At 41.7% G+C, this 21,479-nt stretch overlaps 1 protein-coding gene across 2 annotated transcripts; it reads left to right on the top strand.

Moving 5' to 3' along the window:
• Positions 1-20,660: 20,660 nt before the first annotated feature.
• On the top strand, positions 20,661-21,454 carry LOC124415873 (U6 snRNA-associated Sm-like protein LSm7). 2 transcript variants are annotated; one of them, XM_046896559.1, is made up of 4 exons: positions 20,757-20,777; positions 20,875-20,886; positions 20,979-21,162; positions 21,259-21,454. In XM_046896559.1, the coding sequence occupies exons 1-4, from the start codon at positions 20,772-20,774 to the stop codon at positions 21,396-21,398; spliced, it is 342 nt and encodes a 113-aa protein (XP_046752515.1). In that variant the 5' UTR covers positions 20,757-20,771; the 3' UTR covers positions 21,399-21,454. The 2 variants fall into 2 exon arrangements, with proteins under 2 accessions (XP_046752516.1, XP_046752515.1); XM_046896560.1 differs by lacking the exon at positions 20,875-20,886 and having other exon boundaries at positions 20,661-20,777.
• The last annotated feature ends 25 nt before the right edge of the window (positions 21,455-21,479 follow it).

The raw sequence follows: 21,479 nt of genomic DNA, 5'->3' as shown, positions 1-21,479 counted from the left end.
AAATCGATTCGTATGACCCTTCCCAGACTAATTCGACCCCCAGGAACCCAGAAAAGAGTTGAAAAATAACGTGGGACCAACAGCAGAGAAATGACAACGAAAATCTGCAGTTTTTTGGCTGTAACTTTTTAGGCGTTGCTCGCAGCGTATTGGGACTGCGCTCAGTCGATTCCTCTCGCAAAATGACGTCGGAATAGGGTCTCGAAAAATTCATCGCAGCACTTTTCAAAGTCGTCGAAATTTTCGCCAAAAATCCAAAGGGGTTAGCCTTCCTTTTTTCATGAATTTTTGAGTCGAAAATTTCTCGGCTTAGAATCGATTCGTATGACCTTTTCTAGACTAATTCGACCCCCAGGAACTCAGAAAAGAGGTGAAAAATAACGTGGGACCAACAGCAGAGAAATGACGACGAAAATATGCAGTTTTTTGGCTCTAACTTTTCAGGCGTTGCTCGCAGCGTATTGGGACTGCGCTGAATCGATTTCTCTCGCAAAAATACGTCGGAATAGTGCCTCAAAAAATTAATTGCAGCACTTTTTGATGACGTCGAAATTTCCGCCAAAAATCCAAAGGGGTTAGCCTTACTTTTTGGTGAATTTTCGAGCTGAAAATTTTTCGGCTTGAAATCGATCCGTATGACCCTTCCCAGACTAATTCGACCCCCAGGAACTCAGAAAAGAGGTAAAAAATAACGTGGGACCAACAGCAGAGAAATGACAACGAAAATCTGCAGTTTTTTGGCTGTAACTTTTCAGGCGTTGCTCGCAGCGTATTGGGACTGCGCTTAGTCGATTCCTCTCGCAAAATGACGTCGGAATAGGGTCTCGAAAAATTCATCGCAGCACTTTTCAAAGTCGTCGAAATTTTCGCCAAAAATCCAAAGGGGTTAGCCTTCCTTTTTTCATGAATTTTTGAGTCGAAAATTTCTCGGCTCGGAATCGATTCGTATGACCCTTTTTAGACTAATTCGACCCTCAGGAACTCAGAAAACACATGGAAAATAACGTGGGACCAACAGCAGAGAAATGACAACGAAAATCTGCAGTTATTTGGCTGTAACTTTTCAGGCGTTGCTCGCAGCGTATTGGGACTGCGCTTAATCGATTTCTCTCGCAAAAATACGTTGGAATAGTGCCTTACTGAATTATTTGCAGCACTTTTCGATGACGTCAAAATTTTCGCCAAAAATCCAAAGGGGTTAGCCTTACTTTTTTCATGAATTTTTGAGTCGAAAATTTCTCGGCTCGGAATTGATTCGTATGACTCTTTTTAGACTAATTCGACCCTCAGGAACTCAGAAAACACATGGAAAATAACGTGGGACCAACAGCAGAGAAATGACAACGAAAATCTGCAGTTATTTGGCTGTAACTTTTCAGGCGTTGCTCGCAGCGTATTGGGACTGCGCTTAATCGATTTCTCTCGCAAAAAAACGTCGGAATAGTGCCTTACAGAATTAATTGCAGCACTTCTCGATGACGTCAAAATTTTCGCCACAAATCCAAAGGGGTTAGCCTTACTTTTTGGTGAATTTTTGAGCTGAAAATTTCTCGGCTTGAAATCGATTCGTATGACCTTTTCTAGACTAATTCGACCCACAGGAACTCAGAAAAGAGGTGAAAAATAACGTGGGACCAACAGCAGAGAAATGACGACGAAAATATGCAGTTTTTTGGCTGTAACTTTTCAGGCGTTGCTCGCAGCGTATTGGGACTGCGCTCAGTCGATTCCTCTCGCAAAATGACGTCGGAATAGGGTCTCGAAAAATTCATCGCAGCACTTTTCAAAGTCGTCGAAATTTTCGCCAAAAATCCAAAGGGGTTAGCCTTCCGTTTTTCATGAATTTTTGAGTCGAAAATTTCTCGGCTCGGAATTGATTCGTATGACCCTTTTTAGACTAATTCGACCCTCAGGAACTCAGAAAACACATGGAAAATAACGTGGGACCAACAGCAGAGAAATGACAACGAAAATCTGCAGTTATTTGGCTGTAACTTTTCAGGCGTTGCTCGCAGCGTATTGGGACTGCGCTTAATCGATTTCTCTCGCAAAAATACGTTGGAATAGTGCCTTACAGAATTAATTGCAGCACTTCTCGATGACGTCAAAATTTTCGCCAAAAATCCAAAGGGGTTAGCCTTACTTTTTGGTGAATTTTTGAGCCGAAAATTTCTCGGCTTGAAATCGATTCGTATGACCCTTCCCAGACTAATTCGACCCCCAGGAACCCAGAAAAGAGTTGAAAAATAACGTGGGACCAACAGCAGAGAAATGACAACGAAAATCTGCAGTTTTTTGGCTGTAACTTTTCAGGCGTTGCTCGCAGCGTATTGGGACTGCGCTCAGTCGATTCCTCTCGCAAAATGACGTCGGAATAGGGTCTCGAAAAATTCATCGCAGCACTTTTCAAAGTCGTCGAAATTTTCGCCAAAAATCCAAAGGGGTTAGCCTTCCTTTTTTCATGAATTTTTGAGTCGAAAAATTCTCGGCTCGGAATGGATTCGTATGACCCTTTTTAGACTAATTCGACCCTCAGGAACTTAGAAAACACATGGAAAATAACGTGGGACCAACAGCAGAGAAATGACAACGAAAATCTCCAGTTATTTGGCTGTAACTTTTCAGGCGTTGCTCGCAGCGTATTGGGACTGCGCTTAATCGATTTCTCTCGCAAAAATACGTTGAAATAGTGCCTCACAGAATTAATTGCAGCACTTCTCGATGACGTCAAAATTTTCGCCAAAAATCCAAAGGGGTTAGCCTTACTTTTTGGTGAATTCTTGAGCTGAAAATTTCTCGGCTTGAAATCGATTCGTATGACCTTTTCTAGACTAATTCGACCCCCAGGAACTCAGAAAAGAGGTGAAAAATAACGTGGGACCAACAGCAGAGAAATGACGACGAAAATATGCAGTTTTTTGGCTCTAACTTTTCAGGCGTTGCTCGCAGCGTATTGGGACTGCGCTGAATCGATTCCTCCCGCAAAAATACGTCGGAATAGTGCCTCACAAAATTAATTGCAGCACTTTTTGATGACGTCGAAATTTCCGCCAAAAATCCAAAGGGGTTAGCCTTACTTTTTGGTGAATTTTCGAGCTGAAAATTTTTCGGCTTGAAATCGATTCGTATGACACTTTCTAGACTAATTCGACCCCCAGGAACTCAGAAAAGAGGTGAAAAATAACGTGGGACCAACAGCAGAGAAATGACAACGAAAATCTGCAGTTATTTGGCTGTAACTTTTCAGGCGTTGCTCGCAGCGTATTGGGACTGCGCTTAATCGATTTCTCTCGCAAAAATACGTTGGAATAGTGCCTTTCAGAATTAATTGCAGCACTTCTCGATGACGTCAAAATTTTCGCCACAAATCCAAAGGGGTTAGCCTTACTTTTTGGTGAATTTTTGAGCTGAAAATTTCTCGGCTTGAAATCGATTCGTATGACCTTTTCTAGACTAATTCGACCCCCAGGAACTCAGAAAAGAGGTGAAAAATAACGTGGGACCAACAGCAGAGAAATGACGACGAAAATATGCAGTTTTTTGGCTCTAACTTTTCAGGCGTTGCTCGCAGCGTATTGGGACTGCGCTGAATCGATTCCTCTCGCAAAAATACGTCGGAATAGTGCCTCACAAAATTAATTGCAGCACTTTTTGATGACGTCGAAATTTCCGCCAAAAATCCAAAGGGGTTAGCCTTACTTTTTGGTGAATTTCCGAGCTGAAAATTTTTCGGCTTGAAATCGATTCGTATGACACTTTCTAGACTAATTCGACCCCCAGGAACTCAGAAAAGAGGTGAAAAATAACGTGGGACCAACAGCAGAGAAATTACGACGATAATATGCAGTTTTTTGGCTGTAACTTTTCAGGCGTTGCTCGCAGCGTATTCGGACTGCGCTTAATCGATTTCTCTCGCAAAAATACGTCGGAATAGTGCCTTACAGAATTAATTGCAGCACTTTCCGATGACGTCGAAATTTCCGCCAAAAATCCAAAGGGGTTAGCCTTACTTTCTGGTGAATTTTTGAGCTGAAAATTTCTCGGCTTGAAATCGATTCGTATGACCCTTTCTAGACTAATTCGACCCCCAGGAACTCAGAGAAGAGGTGAAAAATAACGTGGGACCAACAGCAGAGAAATGACGACGAAAATATGCAGTTTTTTGGCTGTAACTTTTCAGGCGTTGCTCGCAGCGTATTAGGACTGCATTCAGTCGATTCCTCTCGCAAAATGACGTCGGAATAGGGTCTCGAAAAATTCATCGCAGCACTTTTCAAAGTCGTTGAAATTTTCGCCAAAAATCCAAAGGGGTTAGCCTTCCTTTTTTCATGAATTTTCGAGTCGAAAATTTCTCGGCTCGGAATCGATTCGTATGACCCTTTACAGACTAATTCGACCCTCAGGAACTCAGAAAACACATGGAAAATAACGTGGGACCAACAGCAGAGAAATGACAACGAAAATCTGCAGTTATTTGGCTGTAACTTTTCAGGCGTTGCTCGCAGCGTATTGGGACTGCGCTGAATCGATTTCTCTCGCAAAAATACGTCGGAATAGTGCCTCACAAAATTAATTGCAGCACTTTTTGATGACGTCGAAATTTCCGCCAAAAATCCAAAGGGGTTAGCCTTACTTTTTGGTGAATTTTTGAGCTGAAAATTTCTCGGCTTGAAATCGATTCGTATGACCCTTTCTAGACTAATTCGACCCCCAGGAACTCAGAAAATGGGTGAAAAATAACGTGGGACCAACAGCAGAGAAATGACGACGAAAATATGCAGTTTTTCGGCTGTAACTTTTCAGGCGTTGCTCGCAGCGTATTGGGACTGCGCTGAATCGATTCCTCTCGCAAAAATACGTCGGAATAGTGCCTTACAGAATTAATTGCAGCACTTTCCGATGACGTCGAAATTTCCGCCAAAAATCCAAAGGGGTTAGCTTTCCTTTTTTCATGAATTTTTGAGTCGAAAATTTCTCGGCTCGGAATCGATTCGTATGACCCTTTCTAGACTTATTCGACCCTCAGGAACTCAGAAAACACATGGAAAATAACGTGGGACCAACAGCAGAGAAATGACAACGAAAATCTGCAGTTATTTGGCTGTAACTTTTCAGGCGTTGCTCGCAGCGTATTGGGACTGCGCTTAATCGATTTCTCTCGCAAAAATACGTTGGAATAGTGCCTCACAGAATTAATTGCAGCACTTCTCGATGACGTCAAAATTTTCGCCAAAAATTCAAAGGGGTTAGCCTTACTTTTTGGTGAATTTTTGAGCTGAAAATTTCTCGGCTTGAAATCGATTCGTATGACCTTTTCTAGACTAATTCGACCCCCAGGAACTCAGAAAAGAGGTGAAAAATAACGTGGGACCAACAGCAGAGAAATGACGACGAAAATATGCAGTTTTTTGGCTCTAACTTTTCAGGCGTTGCTCGCAGCGTATTGGGACTGCGCTAAATCGATTCCTCTCGCAAAAATACGTCGGAATAGTGCCTCACAAAATTAATTGCAGCACTTTTTGATGACGTCGAAATTTCCGCCAAAAATCCAAAGGGTTTAGCCTTACTTTTTGGTGAATTTTCGAGCTGAAAATTTTTCGGCTTGAAATCGATTCGTATGACACTTTCTAGACTAATTCGACCCCCAGGAACTCAGAAAAGAGGTGAAAAATAACGTGGGACCAACAGCAGAGAAATGACAACGAAAATCTGCAGTTATTTGGCTGTCACTTTTCAGGCGTTGCTCGCAGCGTATTGGGACTGCGCTTAATCGATTTCTCTCGCAAAAATACGTTGGAATAGTGCCTTTCAGAATTAATTGCAGCACTTCTCGATGACGTCAAAATTTTCGCCAAAAATCCAAAGGGGTTAGCCGTACTTTTTGGTGAATTTTTGAGCTGAAAATTTCTCGGCTTGAAATCGATTCGTATGACCTTTTCTAGACTAATTCGACCCCCAGGAACTCAGAAAAGAGGTGAAAAATAACGTGGGACCATCAGCAGAGAAATGACGACGAAAATATGCAGTTTTTTGGCTCTAACTTTTCAGGCGTTGCTCGCAGCGTATTGGGACTGCGCTGAATCGATTTCTCTCGCAAAAATACGTCGAAATAGTGCCTCACAAAATTAATTGCAGCACTTTTTGATGACGTCGAAATTTCCGCCAAAAATCCAAAGGGGTTAGCCTTACTTTTTGGTGAATTTTTGAGCTGAAAATTTCTCGGCTTGAAATCGATTCGTATGACTCTTTCTAGACTAATTCGACCCCCAGGAACTTAGAAAAGAGGTGAAAAATAACGTGGGACCAACAGCAGAGAAATGACGACGATAATATGCAGTTATTTGGCTGTAACTTTTCAGGCGTTGCTCGCAGCGTATTGGGACTGCGCTGAATCGATTCCTCTCGCAAAAATACGTCGGAATAGTGCCTCACAAAATTAATTGCAGCACTTTTTGATGACGTCGAAATTTCCGCCAAAAATCCAAAGGGGTTAGCCTTACTTTTTGGTGAATTTCCGAGCTGAAAATTTTTCGGCTTGAAATCGATTCGTATGACACTTTCTAGACTAATTCGACCCCCAGGAACTCAGAAAAAAGGTGAAAAATAACGTGGGACCAACAGCAGAGAAATGACGACGATAATATGCAGTTTTTTGGCTGTAACTTTTCAGGCGTTGCTCGCAGCGTATTCGGACTGCGCTTAATCGATTTCTCTCGCAAAAATACGTCGGAATAGTGCCTTACAGAATTAATTGCAGCACTTTCCGATGACGTCGAAATTTCCGCCAAAAATCCAAAGGGGTTAGCCTTACTTTCTGGTGAATTTTTGAGCTGAAAATTTCTCGGCTTGAAATCGATTCGTATGACCCTTTCTAGACTAATTCGACCCCCAGGAACTCAGAGAAGAGGTGAAAAATAACGTGGGACCAACAGCAGAGAAATGACGACGAAAATATGCAGTTTTTTGGCTGTAACTTTTCAGGCGTTGCTCGCAGCGTATTAGGACTGCATTCAGTCGATTCCTCTCGCAAAATGACGTCGGAATAGGGTCTCGAAAAATTCATCGCAGCACTTTTCAAAGTCGTTGAAATTTTCGCCAAAAATCCAAAGGGGTTAGCCTTCCTTTTTTCATGAATTTTCGAGTCGAAAATTTCTCGGCTCGGAATCGATTCGTATGACCCTTTACAGACTAATTCGACCCTCAGGAACTCAGAAAACACATGGAAAATAACGTGGGACCAACAGCAGAGAAATGACAACGAAAATCTGCAGTTATTTGGCTGTAACTTTTCAGGCGTTGCTCGCAGCGTATTGGGACTGCGCTGAATCGATTTCTCTCGCAAAAATACGTCGGAATAGTGCCTCACAAAATTAATTGCAGCACTTTTTGATGACGTCGAAATTTCCGCCAAAAATCCAAAGGGGTTAGCCTTACTTTTTGGTGAATATTTGAGCTGAAAATTTCTCGGCTTGAAATCGATTCGTATGACCCTTTCTAGACTAATTCGACCCCCAGGAACTCAGAAAATGGGTGAAAAATAACGTGGGACCAACAGCAGAGAAATGACGACGAAAATATGCAGTTTTTCGGCTGTAACTTTTCAGGCGTTGCTCGCAGCGTATTGGGACTGCGCTGAATCGATTCCTCTCGCAAAAATACGTCGGAATAGTGCCTTACAGAATTAATTGCAGCACTTTCCGATGACGTCGAAATTTCCGCCAAAAATCCAAAGGGGTTAGCTTTCCTTTTTTCATGAATTTTTGAGTCGAAAATTTCTCGGCTCGGAATCGATTCGTATGACCCTTTCGAGACTTATTCGACCCTCAGGAACTCAGAAAACACATGGAAAATAACGTGGGACCAACAGCAGAGAAATGACAACGAAAATCTGCAGTTATTTGGCTGTAACTTCTCAGGCGTTGCTCGCAGCGTATTGGGACTGCGCTTAATCGATTTCTCTCGCAAAAATACGTTGGAATAGTGCCTCACAGAATTAATTGCAGCACTTCTCGATGACGTCAAAATTTTCGCCAAAAATCCAAAGGGGTTAGCCTTACTTTTTGGTGAATTTTTGAGCTGAAAATTTCTCGGCTTGAAATCGATTCGTATGACCTTTTCTAGACTAATTCGACCCCCAGGAACTCAGAAAAGAGGTGAAAAATAACGTGGGACCAACAGCAGAGAAATGACGACGAAAATATGCAGTTTTTTGGCTGTAACTTTTCAGGCGTTGCTCGCAGCGTATTGGGACTGCGCTGAATCGATTTCTCTCGCAAAAATACGTCGAAATAGTGCCTCACAAAATTAATTGCAGCACTTTTTGATGACGTCGAAATTTCCGCCAAAAATCCAAAGGGGTTAGCCTTACTTTTTGGTGAATTTTTGAGCTGAAAATTTCTCGGCTTGAAATCGATTCGTATGACTCTTTCTAGACTAATTCGACCCCCAGGAACTTAGAAAAGAGGTGAAAAATAACGTGGGACCAACAGCAGAGAAATGACGACGATAATATGCAGTTATTTGGCTGTAACTTTTCGGGCGTTGCTCGCAGCGTATTGGGACTGCGCTTAATCGATTTCTCTCGCAAAAATACGTCGGAATAGTGCCTTACAGAATTAATTGCAGCACTTTTCGATGACGTCGAAATTTCCGCCAAAAATCCAAAGGGGTTAGCCTTACTTTCTGGTGAATTTTTGAGCCGAAAATTTCTCGGCTTGAAATCGATTCGTATGACCCTTCCCAGACTAATTCGACCCCCAGGAACCCAGAAAAGAGTTGAAAAATAACGTGGGACCAACAGCAGAGAAATGACAACGAAAATCTGCAGTTTTTTGGCTGTAACTTTTCAGGCGTTGCTCGCAGCGTATTGGGACTGCGCTCAGTCGATTCCACTCGCAAAATGACGTCGGAATAGGGTCTCGAAAAATTCATCGCAGCACTTTTCAAAGTCGTCGAAATTTTCGCCAAAAATCCAAAGGGGTTAGCCTTCCTTTTTTCATGAATTTTTGAGTCGAAAATTTCTCGGCTCGGAATTGATTCGTATGACCCTTTTTAGACTAATTCGACCCTCAGGAACTCAGAAAACACATGGAAAATAACGTGGGACCAACAGCAGAGAAATGACAACGAAAATCTGCAGTTATTTGGCTGTAACTTTTCAGGCGTTGCTCGCAGCGTATTGGGACTGCGCTTAATCGATTTCTCTCGCAAAAATACGTTGGAATAGTGCCTTACAGAATTAATTGCAGCACTTCTCGATGACGTCAAAATTTTCGCCAAAAATCCAAAGGGGTTAGCCTTACTTTTTGGTGAATTTTTGAGCCGAAAATTTCTCGGCTTGAAATCGATTCGTATGACCCTTCCCAGACTAATTCGACCCCCAGGAACCCAGAAAAGAGTTGAAAAATAACGTGGGACCAACAGCAGAGAAATGACAACGAAAATCTGCAGTTTTTTGGCTGTAACTTTTCAGGCGTTGCTCGCAGCGTATTGGGACTGCGCTCAGTCGATTCCTCTCGCAAAATGACGTCGGAATAGGGTCTCGAAAAATTCATCGCAGCACTTTTCAAAGTCGTCGAAATTTTCGCCAAAAATCCAAAGGGGTTAGCCTTCCTTTTTTCATGAATTTTTGAGTCGAAAATTTCTCGGCTCGGAATGGATTCGTATGACCCTTTTTAGACTAATTCGACCCTCAGGAACTTAGAAAACACATGGAAAATAACGTGGGACCAACAGCAGAGAAATGACAACGAAAATCTCCAGTTATTTGGCTGTAACTTTTCAGGCGTTGCTCGCAGCGTATTGGGACTGCGCTTAATCGATTTCTCTCGCAAAAATACGTTGGAATAGTGCCTCACAGAATTAATTGCAGCACTTCTCGATGACGTCAAAATTTTCGCCAAAAATCCAAAGGGGTTAGCCTTACTTTTTGGTGAATTTTTGAGCTGAAAATTTCTCGGCTTGAAATCGATTCGTATGACCTTTTCTAGACTAATTCGACCCCCAGGAACTCAGAAAATAGGTGAAAAATAACGTGGGACCAACAGCAGAGAAATGACGACGAAAATATGCAGTTTTTTGGCTCTAACTTTTCAGGCGTTGCTCGCAGCGTATTGGGACTGCGCTGAATCGATTCCTCCCGCAAAAATACGTCGGAATAGTGCCTCACAAAATTAATTGCAGCACTTTTTGATGACGTCGAAATTTCCGCCAAAAATCCAAAGGGGTTAGCCTTACTTTTTGGTGAATTTTCGAGCTGAAAATTTTTCGGCTTGAAATCGATTCGTATGACACTTTCTAGACTAATTCGACCCCCAGGAACTCAGAAAAGAGGTGAAAAATAACGTGGGACCAACAGCAGAGAAATGACAACGAAAATCTGCAGTTATTTGGCTGTAACTTTTCAGGCGTTGCTCGCAGCGTATTGGGACTGCGCTTAATCGATTTCTCTCGCAAAAATACGTTGGAATAGTGCCTTTCAGAATTAATTGCAGCACTTCTCGATGACGTCAAAATTTTCGCCACAAATCCAAAGGGGTTAGCCTTACTTTTTGGTGAATTTTTGAGCTGAAAATTTCTCGGCTTGAAATCGATTCGTATGACCTTTTCTAGACTAATTCGACCCCCAGGAACTCAGAAAAGAGGTGAAAAATAACGTGGGACCAACAGCAGAGAAATGACGACGAAAATATGCAGTTTTTTGGCTGTAACTTTTCAGGCGTTGCTCGCAGCGTATTGGGACTGCGCTGAATCGATTCCTCTCGCAAAAATACGTCGGAATAGTGCCTCACAAAATTAATTGCAGCACTTTTTGATGACGTCGAAATTTCCGCCAAAAATCCAAAGGGGTTAGCCTTACTTTTTGGTGAATTTCCGAGCCGAAAATTTTTCGGCTTGAAATTGATTCGTATGACACTTTCTAGACTAATTCGACCCCCAGGAACTCAGAAAAGAGGTGAAAAATAACGTGGGACCAACAGCAGAGAAATTACGACGATAATATGCAGTTTTTTGGCTGTAACTTTTCAGGCGTTGCTCGCAGCGTATTCGGACTGCGCTTAATCGATTTCTCTCGCAAAAATACGTCGGAATAGTGCCTTACAGAATTAATTGCAGCACTTTCCGATGACGTCGAAATTTCCGCCAAAAATCCAAAGGGGTTAGCCTTACTTTCTGGTGAATTTTTGAGCTGAAAATTTCTCGGCTTGAAATCGATTCGTATGACCCTTTCTAGACTAATTCGACCCCCAGGAACTCAGAGAAGAGGTGAAAAATAACGTGGGACCAACAGCAGAGAAATGACGACGAAAATATGCAGTTTTTTGGCTGTAACTTTTCAGGCGTTGCTCGCAGCGTATTAGGACTGCATTCAGTCGATTCCTCTCGCAAAATGACGTCGGAATAGGGTCTCGAAAAATTCATCGCAGCACTTTTCAAAGTCGTTGAAATTTTCGCCAAAAATCCAAAGGGGTTAGCCTTCCTTTTTTCATGAATTTTCGAGTCGAAAATTTCTCGGCTCGGAATCGATTCGTATGACCCTTTACAGACTAATTCGACCCTCAGGAACTCAGAAAACACATGGAAAATAACGTGGGACCAACAGCAGAGAAATGACAACGAAAATCTGCAGTTATTTGGCTGTAACTTTTCAGGCGTTGCTCGCAGCGTATTGGGACTGCGCTGAATCGATTTCTCTCGCAAAAATACGTCGGAATAGTGCCTCACAAAATTAATTGCAGCACTTTTTGATGACGTCGAAATTTCCGCCAAAAATCCAAAGGGGTTAGCCTTACTTTTTGGTGAATTTTTGAGCTGAAAATTTCTCGGCTTGAAATCGATTCGTATGACCCTTTCTAGACTAATTCGACCCCCAGGAACTCAGAAAATGGGTGAAAAATAACGTGGGACCAACAGCAGAGAAATGACGACGAAAATATGCAGTTTTTCGGCTGTAACTTTTCAGGCGTTGCTCGCAGCGTATTGGGACTGCGCTGAATCGATTCCTCTCGCAAAAATACGTCGGAATAGTGCCTTACAGAATTAATTGCAGCACTTTCCGATGACGTCGAAATTTCCGCCAAAAATCCAAAGGGGTTAGCTTTCCTTTTTTCATGAATTTTTGAGTCGAAAATTTCTCGGCTCGGAATCGATTCGTATGACCCTTTCTAGACTTATTCGACCCTCAGGAACTCAGAAAACACATGGAAAATAACGTGGGACCAACAGCAGAGAAATGACAACGAAAATCTGCAGTTATTTGGCTGTAACTTTTCAGGCGTTGCCCGCAGCGTATTGGGACTGCGCTTAATCGATTTCTCTCGCAAAAATACGTTGGAATAGTGCCTCACAGAATTAATTGCAGCACTTCTCGATGACGTCAAAATTTTCGCCAAAAATCCAAAGGGGTTAGCCTTACTTTTTGGTGAATTTTTGAGCTGAAAATTTCTCGGCTTGAAATCGATTCGTATGACCTTTTCTAGACTAATTCGACCCCCAGGAACTCAGAAAAGAGGTGAAAAATAACGTGGGACCAACAGCAGAGAAATGACGACGAAAATATGCAGTTTTTTGGCTCTAACTTTTCAGGCGTTGCTCGCAGCGTATTGGGACTGCGCTGAATCGATTCCTCTTGCAAAAATACGTCGAAATAGTGCCTCACAAAATTAATTGCAGCACTTTTTGATGACGTCGAAATTTCCGCCAAAAATCCAAAGGGTTTAGCCTTACTTTTTGGTGAATTTTCGAGCTGAAAATTTTTCGGCTTGAAATCGATTCGTATGACACTTTCTAGACTAATTCGACCCCCAGGAACTCAGAAAAGAGGTGAAAAATAACGTGGGACCAACAGCAGAGAAATGACAACGAAAATCTGCAGTTATTTGGCTGTAACTTTTCAGGCGTTGCTCGCAGCGTATTGGGACTGCGCTTAATCGATTTCTCTCGCAAAAATACGTTGGAATAGTGCCTTTCAGAATTAATTGCAGCACTTCTCGATGACGTCAAAATTTTCGCCAAAAATCCAAAGGGGTTAGCCGTACTTTTTGGTGAATTTTTGAGCTGAAAATTTCTCGGCTTGAAATCGATTCGTATGACCTTTTCTAGACTAATTCGACCCCCAGGAACTCAGAAAAGAGGTGAAAAATAACGTGGGACCAACAGCAGAGAAATGACGACGAAAATATGCAGTTTTTTGGCTCTAACTTTTCAGGCGTTGCTCGCAGCGTATTGGGACTGCGCTGAATCGATTTCTCTCGCAAAAATACGTCGAAATAGTGCCTCACAAAATTAATTGCAGCACTTTTTGATGACGTCGAAATTTCCGCCAAAAATCCAAAGGGGTTAGCCTTACTTTTTGGTGAATTTTTGAGCTGAAAATTTCTCGGCTTGAAATCGATTCGTATGACTCTTTCTAGACTAATTCGACCCCCAGGAACTTAGAAAAGAGGTGAAAAATAACGTGGGACCAACAGCAGAGAAATGACGACGATAATATGCAGTTATTTGGCTGTAACTTTTCAGGCGTTGCTCGCAGCGTATTGGGACTGCGCTGAATCGATTCCTCTCGCAAAAATACGTCGGAATAGTGCCTCACAAAATTAATTGCAGCACTTTTTGATGACGTCGAAATTTCCGCCAAAAATCCAAAGGGGTTAGCCTTACTTTTTGGTGAATTTCCGAGCTGAAAATTTTTCGGCTTGAAATCGATTCGTATGACACTTTCTAGACTAATTCGACCCCCAGGAACTCAGAAAAGAGGTGAAAAATAACGTGGGACCAACAGCAGAGAAATGACGACGATAATATGCAGTTTTTTGGCTGTAACTTTTCAGGCGTTGCTCGCAGCGTATTCGGACTGCGCTTAATCGATTTCTCTCGCAAAAATACGTCGGAATAGTGCCTTACAGAATTAATTGCAGCACTTTCCGATGACGTCGAAATTTCCGCCAAAAATCCAAAGGGGTTAGCCTTACTTTCTGGTGAATTTTTGAGCTGAAAATTTCTCGGCTTGAAATCGATTCGTATGACCCTTTCTAGACTAATTCGACCCCCAGGAACTCAGAGAAGAGGTGAAAAATAACGTGGGACCAACAGCAGAGAAATGACGACGAAAATATGCAGTTTTTTGGCTGTAACTTTTCAGGCGTTGCTCGCAGCGTATTAGGACTGCATTCAGTCGATTCCTCTCGCAAAATGACGTCGGAATAGGGTCTCGAAAAATTCATCGCAGCACTTTTCAAAGTCGTTGAAATTTTCGCCAAAAATCCAAAGGGGTTAGCCTTCCTTTTTTCATGAATTTTCGAGTCGAAAATTTCTCGGCTCGGAATCGATTCGTATGACCCTTTACAGACTAATTCGACCCTTAGGAACTCAGAAAACACATGGAAAATAACGTGGGACCAACAGCAGAGAAATGACAACGAAAATCTGCAGTTATTTGGCTGTAACTTTTCAGGCGTTGCTCGCAGCGTATTGGGACTGCGCTGAATCGATTTCTCTCGCAAAAATACGTCGGAATAGTGCCTCACAAAATTAATTGCAGCACTTTTTGATGACGTCGAAATTTCCGCCAAAAATCCAAAGGGGTTAGCCTTACTTTTTGGTGAATTTTTGAGCTGAAAATTTCTCGGCTTGAAATCGATTCGTATGACCCTTTCTAGACTAATTCGACCCCCAGGAACTCAGAAAATGGGTGAAAAATAACGTGGGACCAACAGCAGAGAAATGACGACGAAAATATGCAGTTTTTCGGCTGTAACTTTTCAGGCGTTGCTCGCAGCGTATTGGGACTGCGCTGAATCGATTCCTCTCGCAAAAATACGTCGGAATAGTGCCTTACAGAATTAATTGCAGCACTTTCCGATGACGTCGAAATTTCCGCCAAAAATCCAAAGGGGTTAGCTTTCCTTTTTTCATGAATTTTTGAGTCGAAAATTTCTCGGCTCGGAATCGATTCGTATGACCCTTTCGAGACTTATTCGACCCTCAGGAACTCAGAAAACACATGGAAAATAACGTGGGACCAACAGCAGAGAAATGACAACGAAAATCTGCAGTTATTTGGCTGTAACTTTTCAGGCGTTGCTCGCAGCGTATTGGGACTGCGCTTAATCGATTTCTCTCGCAAAAATACGTTGGAATAGTGCCTCACAGAATTAATTGCAGCACTTCTCGATGACGTCAAAATTTTCGCCAAAAATCCAAAGGGGTTAGCCTTACTTTTTGGTGAATTTTTGAGCTGAAAATTTCTCGGCTTGAAATCGATTCGTATGACCTTTTCTAGACTAATTCGACCCCCAGGAACTCAGAAAAGAGGTGAAAAATAACGTGGGACCAACAGCAGAGAAATGACGACGAAAATATGCAGTTTTTTGGCTCTAACTTTTCAGGCGTTGCTCGCAGCGTATTGGGACTGCGCTAAATCGATTCCTCTCGCAAAAATACGTCGGAATAGTGCCTCACAAAATTAATTGCAGCACTTTTTGATGACGTCGAAATTTCCGCCAAAAATCCAAAGGGTTTAGCCTTACTTTTTGGTGAATTTTCGAGCTGAAAATTTTTCGGCTTGAAATCGATTCGTATGACACTTTCTAGACTAATTCGACCCCCAGGAACTCAGAAAAGAGGTGAAAAATAACGTGGGACCAACAGCAGAGAAATGACAACGAAAATCTGCAGTTATTTGGCTGTAACTTTTCAGGCGTTGCTCGCAGCGTATTGGGACTGCGCTTAATCGATTTCTCTCGCAAAAATACGTTGGAATAGTGCCTTTCAGAATTAATTGCAGCACTTCTCGATGACGTCAAAATTTTCGCCAAAAATCCAAAGGGGTTAGCCGTACTTTTTGGTGAATTTTTGAGCTGAAAATTTCTCGGCTTGAAATCGATTCGTATGACCTTTTCTAGACTAATTCGACCCCCAGGAACTCAGAAAAGAGGTGAAAAATAACGTGGGACCAACAGCAGAGAAATGACGACGAAAATATGCAGTTTTTTGGCTCTAACTTTTCAGGCGTTGCTCGCAGCGTATTGGGACTGCGCTGAATCGATTCCTCTCGCAAAAATACGTCGGAATAGTGCCTCACAAAATTAATTGCAGCACTTTTTGATGACGTCGAAATTTCCGCCAAAAATCCAAAGGGGTTAGCCTTACTTTTTGGTGAATTTTCGAGCTGAAAATTTTTCGGCTTGAAATCGATTCGTATGACACTTTCTAGACTAATTCGACCCCCAGGAACTCAGAAAAGAGGTGAAAAATAACGTGGGACCAACAGCAGAGAAATGACGACGATAATATGCAGTTTTTTGGCTGTAACTTTTCAGGCGTTGCTCGCAGCGTATTCGGACTGCGCTTAATCGATTTCTCTCGCAAAAATACGTCGGAATAGTGCCTTACAGAATTAATTGCAGCACTTTCCGATGACGTCGAAATTTCCGCCAAAAATCCAAAGGGGTTAGCCTTACTTTCTGGTGAATTTTTGAGCTGAAAATTTCTCGGCTTGAAATCGATTCGTATGACCCTTTATAGACTAATTCGACCCCCAGGAACTCAGAGAAGAGGTGAAAAATAACGTGGGAACAACAGCAGAGAAATGACGACGAAAATATGCAGTTTTTTGGCTGTAACTTTTCAGGCGTTGCTCGCAGCGTATTAGGACTGCATTCAGTCGATTCCTCTCGCAAAATGACGTCGGAATAGGGTCTCGAAAAATTCATCGCAGCACTTTTCAAAGTCGTTGAAATTTTCGCCAAAAATCCAAAGGGGTTAGCCTTCCTTTTTTCATGAATTTTCGAGTCGAAAATTTCTCGGCTCGGAATCGATTCGTATGACCCTTTACAGACTAATTCGACCCTCAGGAACTCAGAAAACACATGGAAAATAACGTGGGACCAACAGCAGAGAAATGACAACGAAAATCTGCAGTTATTTGGCTGTAACTTTTCAGGCGTTGCTCGCAGCGTATTGGGACTGCGCTGAATCGATTTCTCTCGCAAAAATACGTCGGAATAGTGCCTCACAAAATTAATTGCAGCACTTTTTGATGACGTCGAAATTTCCGCCAAAAATCCAAAGGGGTTAGCCTTACTTTTTGGAGAATTTTTGAGCTGAAAATTTCTCGGCTTGAAATCGATTCGTATGACCCTTTCTAGACTAATTCGACCCCCAGGAACTCAGAAAATGGGTGAAAAATAACGTGGGACCAACAGCAGAGAAATGACGACGAAAATATGCAGTTTTTCGGCTGTAACTTCTCAGGCGTTGCTCGCAGCGTATTGGGACTGCGCTGAATCGATTCCTCTCGCAAAAATACGTCGGAATAGTGCCTTACAGAATTAATTGCAGCACTTTCCGATGACGTCGAAATTTCCGCCAAAAATCCAAAGGGGTTAGCTTTCCTTTTTTCATGAATTTTTGAGTCGAAAATTTCTCGGCTCGGAATCGATTCGTATGACCCTTTCTAGACTTATTCGACCCTCAGGAACTCAGAAAACACATGGAAAATAACGTGGGACCAACAGCAGAGAAATGACAACGAAAATCTGCAGTTATTTGGCTGTAACTTTTCAGGCGTTGCTCGCAGCGTATTGGGACTGCGCTTAATCGATTTCTCTCGCAAAAATACGTCGGAATAGTGCCTTACAGAATTAATTGCAGCACTTTTCGATCACGTCAAAATTTTCGCCAAAAATCCAAAGGGGTTAGCCTTACTTTTTGGAGAATTTTTGAGCTGAAAATTTCTCGGCTTGAAATCGATTCGTATGACCTTCTCTAGACTAATACGACCCCCAGGAACTCAGAAAAGAGGTGAAAAATAACGTGGGACCAACAGCAGAGAAATGACGACGAAAATATGCAGTTTTTTGGCTGTAACTTTTCAGTCGTTGCTCGCAGCGTATTGGGATTGCGCTGAATCGATTTCTCTCGCAAAAATACGTCGGAATAGTGCCTCACAAAATTAATTGCAGCACTTTTTGATGACGTCGAAATTTCCGCCAAAAATCCAAAGGGGTTAGCCTTACTTTTTGGTGAATTTTTGAGCTGAAAATTTCTCGGCTTGAAATCGATTCGTATGACCCTTTCTAGACTAATTCGACCCCCAGGAACTCAGAAAAGAGGTGAAAAATAACGTGGGACCAACAGCAGAGAAATGACGACGATAATATGCAGTTTTTTGGCTGTAACTTTTCAGGCGTTGCTCGCAGCGTATTGGGACTGCGCTTAATCGATTTCTCTCGCAAAAATACGTCGGAATAGTGCCTTACAGAATTAATTGCAGCACTTTTCGATGACGTCGAAATTTCCGCCAAAAATCCAAAGGGGTTAGCCTTACTTTCTGGTGAATTTTTGAGCTGAAAATTTCTCGGCTTGAAATCGATTCGTATGACCCTTCTCAGACTAATTCGACCCCCGGGAACTCAGAAAAGAGGTGAAAAATAACGTGGGACCAACAGCAGAGAAATGACAACGAAAATCTGCAGTTTTTTGGCTGTAACTTTTCAGGCGTTGCTTGCAGCGTATTGGGACTGCGCTTAGTCGATTCTTCTCGCAAAATGACGTCGGAATAGGGTCTCGAAAAATTCATCGCAGCACTTTTCAAAGTCGTCGAAATTTTCGCCAAAAATCCAAAGGGGTTAGCCTTCCTTTTTTCATGAATTTTTGAGTCGAAAATTTCTCGGCTCGGAATCGATTCGTATGACCCTTTTTAGACTTATTCGACCCTCAGGAACTCAGAAAACACATGGAAAATAACGTGGGACCAACAGCAGAGAAATGACAACGAAAATCTGCAATTTTCCGTCTGTAACTTTTCAGGCGTTGCTCGCAGCGTATTGGGACTGCCCCTAGTCGATTCCTTTCGCAAAATTACGTCGGAATAGGGTCTCAAAATATCAAGCTCAGCACTTTTCAAAGACTTCGAAATTTTCGCCAAAAATCCAAAGGGGTTAGCCTTACTTTTCTTATGAATTTTTGAGCCGAAAATTTCTCGGCTCGGAATCGATTCGTATGACCCTTTCTAGACTCATTCGACCCCTAAGAATTCAGAAAACACATGTAAAATAACGTGGGACCAACAGCAGAGAAATGACAACGAAAATCTGCAGTTATTTGGCTGTAACTTTTCAGGCATTGCTCGCAGCGTAGTGGGACTGCGCTTAGTCGATTTCTCTCGCAAAATGACGTCGGAATAGGGTCTCAAAAAATTAGGCGCAGCACTTTTCAAAGACGTCGAAATTTTTGCCAAAAATCCAAAGGGGTTAGCCTTACTTTTTTGATGAATTTTTGAGTCGAAAATTTCTCGGCTTGGAATCGATTCGTACGACCCTTTCCAGACTAATTTGACCCTCAGGAATTCAGAAAACACATGGAAAATAACGTGGGACCAACAGCAGAGAAATGACGACGAAAATCTGCAGTTTTCCGTCTGTAACTTTTCAGGCGTTGCTCGCAGCGTATTGGGACTGCCCCTAGTCAATTTCTCTCGCAAAATTACGTTGGAATAGTGCCTCAAAAAATCAATTGCAGCACGATTCAAAGTCGTCGAAATTTTTCCCAAAAATCCAAAGGTGTTAGCCTTGCTGTTTTTCTGGGTCAAAAATCTTTCAACTCGGAATGGATTTGTATGACCCCTTTTAGACTAATTGGACGCCTAGGAACTTAGAAATTACAACGACAAGATCATTGGACCAACAGCAAAGGAATATTCAAGAAAATTCTTAGTTTTTTGGCCCACCGTTTCGTGCGTTGCCCGTAGCGTTCTTAGACAACGTGCAATCGATTTATCTTGCAAAATTACGTTGATATAGCGCATCAAAGATGATGCTTTGTGATCGCTCATCGTCATTCAAGATTCATTCCAAAAAATTGCACTCGCTTCACTACGTCGATGTAAGGTTTGATCAGGTCGATTGTAGAATTTTTCTAGATTCGCTCAAAATTGATAAAAAAAAAAAAAAAAACGTATTTTTTTTTCAAGAGGAAAACTTTACGTCTCATAATCCATTCAAGTGACCCTTCCGAGACATAATTATTAGGACCCGAGTATTGCAAAAAAGGTATTAGGGTGAGATCAGCACTTGAGAATATACGAAGAAATTCATGTAGGTGTTATTCATTTTATTCCACATTCCATAAAATGATAACAATAAAATATACATCTCGTATCTTGCGGGGGTGGATCGCACCTGTACTTAGGCTGAAAGTTAAACTGCACTTACAAGCCACAATAATAACTATCACCGTTCATATTCTGCTCAATACAATATATATATTATAGTATCACTTTCTTATATAGCAGTCAGACTCCCCATGTCATGTTCGTTTATTGTTTATATAGCGTATGAATAAATAAATTTATACCAGTGTTTTTTAAAATCGGTTAGTCATTAAACAAAAAAATTCACAGCGACAAAAAGCTGGCCTTCCTTATTTTGCAGGCAAAAAATTTTCCTTCGAGACATCTACAACTTCTTTGCCCACCTAAGTCGTTCTGTTTCTACTTTCCACGTAATAAAAATCATACTTCCCACCAATTTATACGTGTGGGATCGAATATACACTAGAGTGTATATAACATAGAGTTGTACGTCTATACGTGCCAGTTCGCCTTTGGTTTATGGTTGGAGATCAGTGGTATTTTACGAACGCCAAAAGACCGAAATTCACAATGACAGTGACCATTCGTATCGTCACAGCGTGTAACGTCCGTGCAGCGTATTATTGTTGAACCGGCGGTCAATTGTTCTCTACTATCCGTGTAATCTGAGAAGTAAAAAATGTCTGTAAGTTTATGAAATGACACATCATGATTATAATAGTTAGTACTATCACCTATCAATATAAAAGTTAATTATCATTTAATAAATTTCTATTTTACAGGCGGCTAATAAGGTACATCAAGGTTATGTTTCAACAATATAACCTTAAAACATCGTCAAAGTTCGTAAACGCAACTGTCATAATAACCTAAATAATGTTTCTAGAATCAAAATGCTCATGCCGATCACAAGGAGAAGAAAAGGAAGGAGAGCATATTGGACCTCTCCAAATATCTTGAAAAAAACATAAGGGTAAAGTTCGCCGGAGGCCGAGAAGCTGCAGGAATTCTCAAAGGCTATGACCCGCTGCTAAATCTTGTTTTAGACAATACGACTGAATATCTTAGAGGTACGTAATAGTCAATCGATCACTCAATGTCCATCTCGATAAAGCTTCAGAGTAATAACAAACAAGTATTATTGTGGTTAATTGTGCCGATTTCAGATCCAGATGATCCGTACAAATTGAATCAGGATACAAGGATGCTTGGATTAGTTGTATGCCGAGGAACGTCGGTTGTTTTAATTTGTCCAGTCGATGGAATGGAGTCGATACAGAACCCATTCATTCAGCAAGATGGTTAACGGTTTATATTACACAAATTTTGATCTACAACCATTTTAGATCACATACTCTTGAAAAGCAAAAAGACCTCACATACCACG

This window comes from Diprion similis, chromosome 2 (genome assembly GCF_021155765.1).
Source record: "Diprion similis isolate iyDipSimi1 chromosome 2, iyDipSimi1.1, whole genome shotgun sequence".
Lineage (NCBI taxonomy): Eukaryota > Metazoa > Arthropoda > Insecta > Hymenoptera > Diprionidae > Diprion > Diprion similis.
Note: the sequence above shows the minus strand (reverse complement) of the source record. Positions and strands in the feature narration are given on the sequence as shown.

Coding starts and splice junctions, on each gene's coding strand:
- LOC124415873 (XM_046896559.1), top strand. Junction 21,163..21,258: donor TACGACTGAATATCTTAGAG/GTACGTAATAGT, acceptor TGCCGATTTCAG/ATCCAGATGATCCGTACAAA.